This window comes from Myotis brandtii, unplaced genomic scaffold (assembly GCF_000412655.1).
Source record: "Myotis brandtii unplaced genomic scaffold, ASM41265v1 scaffold448, whole genome shotgun sequence".
Taxonomy (NCBI): domain Eukaryota; kingdom Metazoa; phylum Chordata; class Mammalia; order Chiroptera; family Vespertilionidae; genus Myotis; species Myotis brandtii.
The window spans coordinates 95,113-104,736 of NW_005367140.1; the positions used below are offsets into that span (position 1 = coordinate 95,113).

The window sequence follows — 9,624 nt, forward strand, 5'->3', positions numbered from 1 at the left end:
TCTGAGCAATGGGTGTGGGTTCTAACTTAATAGATTATGGAGAAAACCCAGGTGGTGGTGGGTGGCCAACTCTACACCCTCCTCCTCCAAATTAGAGACAAACTGGAATAATTGCTTTTTTGCCTTTGGTTCCCTTGAGGGGATAACTGTTTGTTGATAGCAGGCACTTGGAGAGTTCATCCTTGGAGGCACAATGATAATAACCATAACGCAGCTACTAGGGACTTGGTGATTCCAAAAGGTTTTTGTCTTCTCAGTTGACATTAGGGAAAATGCAATTCCGAGTTCATAACAAACCGAACTGGAAGTTGAGTGTGTTAGTGAATCTCTCTTGTTTCTGAACCCAGTGCTATTTCAAGAATACCAGAAACACGCTAATACTTTCACTCTCTGAACAAAAGGTTGAGAGGCATTATAGCCCACCATCACAGTGGGACCCTGGGGAATGGACCATGGTTTCTAAAAATCCTGGTCTCCTGCTTACATATGTAAATGTGCATATACACACACGCAGAGAGAGAGACAGAAACAGAGAGAGATGTGTACACATAAAAATAAAACTGTAGAAATTTAGTGAAATCATAAGCATAAAAATCAGGCTATTCATTTCCTTTTAAGAGAAGACAGAGAGGCAGGATTTGAAGGAGCTCATGGGTAGAGTCAAATGATGCTTTTAAAAAATAAGTATTTATTAATGGAAGTATAACATGCATACAGCAAAATTAGCATGCATTAAGTGCTGTTAGATGAATTCCAAAGAAATACATTCCTGAAATTATCAGCCAAAGAGCGAAATAATCCTTCATCATGCCTCTCCCAGTAATTTCCTCCAGAGGTAAATCTCCTTGTATTTATCACCACATATTACTCTTGTTTTTTTTTTAAACTCATAAAGGTGAAAAAATTAAATAGTCTACATTCTTCTTATATTTTATTATAATATATACTTTACATGCTCAGATATTACTGAACTAGTCCATCCATTTGAACAAATACATATGAGTACACAAAGCATTGACCTCACTCCACAGAGTTTCTTTGAGCCCCTTCCCATTGACATCCTCTAGGAGCCACCAGTAATATCTCTTTCTCTTTTTTTTTTAAACTTCTTTATTGTTGAAAGTATTACATATGAATCCTTTTCCCCCCATTGACCTTTCCTCACTCATTCCCACCCCCTCAGCACATGCCCTCACCCCTCTACTGATTGTGCCCATGGGTTATGCTTATGTGCATGCATACAAGTCCTTTGGTTGATCTCTCCCTCCTCTTCCCCGGACCCCATAACAATATGTGAAAACAGTTCTGGAGGTGGCTCCAGCTCTGGCACTGGAGCTGCTCCAGCTCTATAGCTGGTGCTAGAGTGGGCGATGGAGCCAACTCTAGCTCTGAGACTGGCTCTAACTTAAAACTGGTGCTAGTTCCAACTTGAATAGGTGGCAGAGGCTGGGGTACTGGATCTGACTCTTATGTCTGGAGCTGGCTCTAGCTGTGGACTGACTCTAGATTTGGTGCTGATGCTGAAACTGGCACAGTAGCTGGCTCTAGCTCTGGGACTGGTGATAGACCGTGTTCTAAACCTGGCACTGAAAATGGAAGAGGAGACAGGTTAACCAAGATGAAAGGCTTTCCATTTGCCTTTGCAAAGACAGAAAAACATCATACTGTCTTTAAGAGAACTCTCAGCCCAGACGCCACCCCAGGAAGTCTTCTCAAACTGCTTTTGAAGGATGTGCAATGTTCAATCCTAACTGTGACAAAGACTGACAAGCAGGAAGCTTATGTACTCAGTGAGAGTAGCATGTTTGTCTCCAAGAGACATTTCATTTTGAAGACATGTGATACCACCCTCTTGCTGAAAGCACTGGTTCCCCTATTGAAACTTGCTAGAGATTACAGTGGATTTGACTGAATTCAAAGCTTCTTTTATTCTCGTAAGAATTTCAGAGCTTCTTACCCACACCAGAATTTCCAGGAAGAAATACAGTTTCTTAATGCAATTTTCCCAAATGGAGCAGCATATTATATGGGACGTATGAATTCTGACTGTTGGTACTTGTATACTTTAGATTTCTCCGAGAGTAGGGTAATCAGTCAGCCAGATCAAACCCTGGAAATTCTGATGAGTGAGCTTGACCCAGCAGTTATGGACCAGTTCTACACGAAAGATGGTGTTACTGCAAAGGATGTCACTCATGAGAGTGGAATTTGTGAACTGATACCAGGTTCTGTTTGATGCCGCAATGTTCAATCCTTGTAGGTATTCGATGAATGGCATGAAATTGAATGGAACTTATTGGACCATTCATATCACTCCAGAACCAGAATTTTCTTAAGTTAGCATTGAAACAAACTTAAGTCAGACCTCCTATGATGACCTAATCAGGAAAGTTGTGGAAGTCTTCAAGCCAGGAAAATTTGTGACCACATTGTTTGTAAACCAGAGTTCTAAATGTTGCACAGTGCTTTCTTTGCCCTAGAACAGTGGTCGGCAAACTGTGGCTCGGCAAACTGCGGCTTGTGAGCCACATGCGGCTCTTTGGCCCCTTGAGTGTGGCTTTTCCACAAAATACCGACTTCTGCACATGGGCCATGAAGTTTCAATCGCACTGTACGTGCGTGCCTGCACGTGGTATTTTGTGGAAGAGCCACACTCAAGGGGCCAAAGAGCCACATGTGGCTCACAAGCTGCAGTTTGCCGACCACTGCCCTAGAAGATTGAAGGTTTCAAACGTCTTGATTGCTAGAGTGCTATGCTCTATGATTACAACTTTGTTTTTACCAGTTAAGAAGCAGCAACAGTAGCAGAGTTGATTAAGAAAAAGTGAAGAAAAAAACACAAAAAGGAAACACACATTAAAGAAGGTGGTGGCTGCTTTTTAGATACTAGAGGCCAGATGCACGAAATTTGTGCACTTGGGGAGGGGGTCCTTCAGCCTGGCCTGTGCTCTCTCACATTCCGGGAGCCCTGGAGTGATGTCCGACTGACGGCTTAGTGGACCTAAGCCGTCAGTTGGACATCCTTAGCATTGCCACGGAAGTGGGAGAGGCTCCCACCACTGCTGCTGTGCTCGCCAGCCGTGAGCCCGGCTACTGGCTAAGTGGTGCTCCCCCTGTGGGAGTGCACTGACCACTAGGGGGCAGCTCCTGTGTTGAGCATCATAGCAACCAGTTGTTCTGCCATTCGATTTGCATATTAGCCTTTTATTATATAGGATAACAGACATCACCAAAATTTCAAGGGATCTACAGAATAAAAGTATTTATTTTTAAGTCCACTAGAGATCTGCCAGCTGTCCCTGATCTGGCTTGGCACTTTAAGGCTGCTTCAGTCTCAATCCTATAGCAAAATGTCCATGTGCTGCACCTTGGGAACCAGTGGGCTTGACACTTTTTCTCTCTGAGCTTCATTTCTGAATACATACACATATTCCATGGGAATTGTAATCTCTTCTCCGCCTACCTCGCTTGGGTTGTCATGAGGAGGTTCTGAGCTAGTAAACCTAGAAATGTTTCATTAAGTAAGTGATGTCTAAACTGGAAGGGATTGTTATTTTTAAGCCCACGGGTACCCTCGCAGGTAGCAGGTGCTGATTAGGGGAGGGGGGCATGATTGTTTCCCGGGACTGTAGCTATGGAAGCTTTCCATAACCACCACCTTGTAGTTGCAGAAAGCCCTAGATGTAATGATAGTGTAATCAGTTTGAATTGAATGCATTATTATATCAAGGAGCTAGATATCTTGCATGGATGCTCTCTTCTGTGTTTAAACATCCTATGCCACTCTTGTTGTGAAATTGAAGTGCATGTAGAAAAAAACTTTTACTATATAAAACTGTACAACACTTGTGACAACTATTCAATTTGGTTTATGCACAGTGTAATATTTCTCCAGGTTTCACCTAGAATTCCCCATAGACAAGGCTTTTGTCCTCATTAGGTCTTGGCCTCAGCCTAACCATCCGGGACTGTTCTATTAAATTGCTGCCAGGATGTTACATCCAGTTACCTTCAATTTCTAGAACATATTCTTTGCCAATGTTATTGAAAACAATTTCTACTTCATCCAGATGTTTTTTTGCAATGGCAATTAAAGTTTATCTTGCACGAGTCAAGTCCTTCTAAGAAAGTGCTTGCAGTTAACCACTTTGTGTACTACTATTTTTTAAAAAATATGTTTTATTGATTTTTTACAGAGAGGAAGGGAAAGAGTTAGAGAGTTAGAAACATCGATCAGCTGCCTCCTGCACACCTCCTACTGGGGATGTGCCCGCAACCCAGGTACATGCCCCTGACCAGAATCGAACCTGGGACCTTTCAGTCCGCAGGCCGACGCTCTATCCACTGAGCCAAACCAGCCTCAGCTGTGTACTACTATTTTAACATTAATGCTTCCTGAGTTTGTATTTCTTTCATTGATTTTGTTCCTCACCATGGTGTTTCCCTCTCAACCTCACCCCAATAAAGCAATATACTGTTAAAAACAAAAAAGAAAGTGATCATAAGAAAATGGGGAAATATTTGCATGTTTGGCTATCAGTGTTTTCCAGTGGGGGTACTCTTAACACTTTGAATAGGGAGGTTCTTTGTTGAGCAGGGTGTCTTGTGCATTTCAAACCATTCAGCATTGCTGGCCACGGACCACTAAATGCTGGTAGCAGATTCAATCATTGGACTAACCACAAATGCTCCCACAACTTCCTGAACTCCGTTGGAAATTTAAAAAACCCAGAGAAGTTCACTGACATTGTTTTAAGTTATTTTGTTAGCTTAAGATGTCAATCTAAAAACATAACTGAAAACCAAAATTTGGACAAGTGACAAGAAACTAGAAAGAAAAATAAAACTCAATTTCTAAGTAATATCATTTGTAAAAATAAATTCCAAATGTATTAAAAATTAAACACACAAATAATATCAGGAAACTGCCAGAATAAATACTTGTGTTGTCTATATAAAGTTTGGAGAATATAAAAAATAAAGCTGTGACTACATACACATTTAAAATATTTGTAGGACAAGGGATATCATATGAAAACTTAAAAAAAACATTTAGGAAAGGATAGCTGTGCAGGAATGTTTTTAATATACCTTTTGCATGACTCTAAAATGAACAAGAAAACTAAACAGAGAAGAAAACTAAGTCCAAGCTGAAACAGAGACAGAAGATTGGTTGCCACTCGAGATTCACTACGAACCAGCTATATGGAGAGGAAAGGATGCTCACATTGCATGTGCAGGATGAGCAGGTCTTATATCCAATGAATAGGGAGAACAGTGCATATCATGAGCAACATGTTCCTCTACTGAGTATACTTCCCAGAGCCCCTTTCATATCCCGATTCCTCAGACTGTAGATAAAGGGATTTAACATGGGAGTGACCAGGGTGTACAATACGGCCACAATGACATCCTTGTTGTTGGAGTTGTTGGATGAAGGAAAAAAGTACAGCCCAATAATTGCTCCATAGTACAGAGACACCACAGAGAGGTGGGAGCCACATGTGGACAAGGCTTTGCAGATGCCTTTGGTGGAAGGGACTTTCAGGATGGTGGCCCCAATGCGGCCATAAGAAACCAGGATGCATATGAGTGGCACAGTAATGACCACCACTCCCACGGTGAGGATAAGCAGCTCATTGACTGTGGTATCTGAGCTGGACAGCTTAAGTAAGGTGGAGAGATCACAGAAGAAGTGCGAGAGAGTGTTGTCTCCACAGAAAGAAAGACGGGCCAGGAGGAGGGTGTGCAAAAGAGCACTAGCACAGGATTGGACCCAGGACACAATTACTAGCAAAACACACAGGCTCTGACTCATGATGGTTGTATAGTGCAGGGGATGACAGATGGCCACATACCTGTCATAGGCCATTGAGGTGAGAAGGAGACTATCAAGATCCCCCCAAAATAAGAAGAAGTACACCTGGGAAATGCATCCAGCATAGGAGATGGATTGATCCTGAGTATACATATTCATGAGCATCTTTGGAGCTGTGACTGATGAAAAGGAGATGTCAGTGAAGGCCAAGTGGCTGAGGAAGAAGTACATGGGCGTGTGCAGGCGAGAGTCCAGCCTGATGAGCAGGATGATGAGCAGGTTGCCCAGCACCGTGGTCAGGTACATGCCCAGGAACAGGGCGAAGAACATGCCCTGCTGCTCTGGCCGGATGGGGAGCCCCAGGAGGAGGAACTCAGACACACTGCTCTGATTATCCCCCCTCATGGTCTTCTTCTGTTTTGCTGTAGATGAAAAAAGAGATGGAGATGTTAAAGAATGTGAAATCATTATGACTGCAAAATAATAGAAATATAACAATTAGTCAGTACATGAATTTTAACCCAAATAACTCATGCTTTTTGCCCACTAATGGGCTAATGGTGGTCTGATGTCAGGATAGTATATGTCTACCTAGAAACCAATGTAATCTCTTCTGGAAAAACCACGAACCATCAGAATAATAATCATATCAGGTCAGGTTCAACTTTGAGGAGTCTAGGAATTCATGACAAAAATCTGAGATTAGTAAATTAGGGGCAAGGCTAGTTCAGTAACCAGTTACTAGAAGCACTAGTATAGGCCCTCCAAGGGGCCTGTTGTCCTTTCTTAACCTTCTCATGCCTCTCACACATGCTTTGGCTTTTTCTTATATTTTTCTGTCTCCAGCAATATTTCATTAATTGTTCGTATACCATGCTTTATTTCCTTGGATTGGGTCAAGATTAGACAACCCAGTGGGCTGTTCGGTGTCTTCCAGAAATCAGGATTTGAGGACTTGGTAGAAACATCACATATAACTCAAAGGCATTTAGGAGAAGCATCTATGTCAATAACATAATAAATCTAGTGACATAATAATTACACAGCCATCAGATCTTCTTTTAAGATAATTCCTTCCCACTTCTCAACATTTTCAGTCTAGCATCACTCTTTCTAAATGAATAGTCATGGAATGTGGAGAAAAACTTCTGTTCCTCTTCCAAATTCCCACCTTATTCCCGCAGTTCTTACCAGATCACTCTTGTTCAAGTTCTCAGAACTCCAGGAAATACTTTTCCCCCCAGTCATATCTTGGATATGCCAAAGAATAAAGTTTATAAGTGTCCACCTTTTTTATGGTTCCTAACCTAGGTTTAATACTAGTGATTCATAACTGATATTTTTCTTGCCATATTCTAACACTTCTTATACTATGCCAACACTATCATTTCTCTCTCTTTTTTCAGGTCAATTAGTCTTAGATTTGCCCATGTGAACACTCACAAAATAATAGTGAAAGAAAACAGCATGATCTATGTATTAAAAAATAGAATCCACATATTATGTAAATATTTATTCAATCTAAAGATCCTTCTCTTTGAAAGCTGAGAAAGTATGTCACTGTAGGACTCATCATTCATCTTGGGGGTTAACTAAAGTTTACATTATCTACCAATTCTTCCAATTTGACTGAAATTATCTCTAAAATACATTCTTTAGTCTATTACATTAACAGTCCTGTTAATTTAATGTTGTTACCTGAGATGAATTGCACATTCAGTTTCGCTAGTCATTCCCATGTTAATAGTAATCCGTTTACCTACCACAATGAAAGGGCTAAGTAGCTGTATGATGGACGTTTTGGTTGTTTCTAATATTCTTCTGTTTCTAGCAATATTTCACTAATAACATTATTTATATGCCATTTTCACACACACACACATATATATGTATATATATGTATTTGAAGGAAAAAACTTAGAAATGGAATAGGAGGATGTACATTCACAATTTTGATATTGTCCAATTACAAGAGGCTAAGGTGGTGAGGAAACCTTATCTTACGTGTTCTTTAAGATGAGTCCTGAAAAATAACAGCATGTCATGTGAAGATTATAAAAAATGGTATTTCTAGTTAAGTGGAGTAGACAGGGCTATGGTGTTTGAGGAACAGAGAAAATTCAGGAGCATATCAGCATGGGAACATTATGAGGTTGGAGATTTGTGTGGGAGCCAGATTATGTAAGGTCTTTTCTGCCATAATGGAAAGTTTGTATTCTATTCTCAGAGCAACAGAACACTCATGAAAATGTTTAAGGAAAGGGATGAATGCAAACATTTAAATAGTATGCTGGCTCCTGGGCAGAGAACAGATGATAGCAAGGCAAGAGTGTTAGCAGAAATATTAGGATGACATAGCATTAGTTCAGGTACAAAAGTGATACCTGCTTACACCTGGATTATAGCAGAAGATGAAGATCATTACAGAATTGGGATAAAATTGGAGGAAAAACCAGTAAGACTTAATGGGGGATGAATGATAAGCAAGAGGAAGTATGTTTTTTCTATTCCATGGAAAATTAGAGGATCAGTTGGAGATAAATTAATCTACATGGAGCTCTCTGTTATACTTTGGTGTGAGGTGCTGCAGGGACAGGCTCGAGACCAGTAACTTACATTGGACACACACAAACACACAAACACATGCAATCACACTACTGAATAGTGAATTCCACCCCTGCTCTGATATTGCCTTTTAGGTGATGAGCACTTACACTTTCAGCTGCAGCATGGGAAGGTTCCACTATTTCTCTCTAGAAGACACACAATACAGTGAAGCAGGTGGAGTCTCTAAAGGTTTCAAAGATACATTACAACAGGGAGAAGAATTCTATCATATAAGATAGATATGTAGACACACACTTGTTTAACATTCTGAGCAATGGGTGTGGGTTCTAACTTAATAGATTATGGAGAAAACCCAGGTGGTGGTGGGTGGCCAACTCTACACCCTCCTCCTCCAAATTAGAGACAAACTGGAATAATTGCTTTTTTGCCTTTGGTTCCCTTGAGGGGATAACTGTTTGTTGATAGCAGGCACTTGGAGAGTTCATCCTTGGAGGCACAATGATAATAACCATAACGCAGCTACTAGGGATTTGGTGATTCCAAAAGGTTTTTGTCTTCTCAGTTGACATTAGGGAAAATGCAATTCCGAGTTCATAACAAACCGAACTGGAAGTTGAGTGTGTTAATGAATCTCTCTTGTTTCTGAACCCAGTGCTATTTCAAGAACACCAAAAACACGCTAATACTTTCACTCTCTGAACAAAAGGTTGAGAGGCATTATAGCCCACCATCACAGTGGGACCCTGGGGAATGGACCATGGTTTCTAAAAATCCTGGTCTCCTGCTTACATATGTAAATGTGCATATACACACACGCAGAGAGAGAGACAGAAACAGAGAGAGATGTGTACACATAAAAATAAAACTGTAGAAATTTAGTGAAATCATAAGCATAAAAATCAGGCTATTCATTTCCTTTTAAGAGAAGACAGAGAGGCAGGATTTGAAGGAGCTCATGGGTAGATTCAAATGATGCTTTTAAAAAATAAGTATTTATTAATGGAAGTATAACATGCATACAGCAAAATTAGAAAATTAGCAGTGCTGTTAGATGAATTCCAAAGAAATACATTCCTAAAATTATCAGCCAAATAGAGAAATAATCCTTCATCATGCCTCTCCCAGTAATTTCCTCCAAAGGTAAATCTCCTTGTATTTATCACCACATATTACTTTGTTTTTTTTTTTTAAACTCATAAAGGTGAAAAAAATTAAATAGTCTACATTCTTCTTATATT

The 9,624-nt window shown here is 40.3% G+C and overlaps 1 protein-coding gene and 1 pseudogene across 1 annotated transcript; one reads left to right on the forward strand and one right to left on the reverse strand.

The window, feature by feature from the left end:
• The first annotated feature begins 1,744 nt into the window (after window positions 1-1,744).
• Window positions 1,745-2,814, forward strand: LOC102257221 (annotated as a pseudogene).
• A 2,470-nt stretch (window positions 2,815-5,284) lies between these two features.
• On the reverse strand, window positions 5,285-6,223 carry LOC102259033 (olfactory receptor 50-like). The gene has a single exon (XM_005874638.2). It carries the CDS (start codon window positions 6,221-6,223, stop codon window positions 5,285-5,287), a length of 939 nt encoding a protein of 312 aa, XP_005874700.2.
• Between the last annotated feature and the right edge of the window lie 3,401 nt (window positions 6,224-9,624).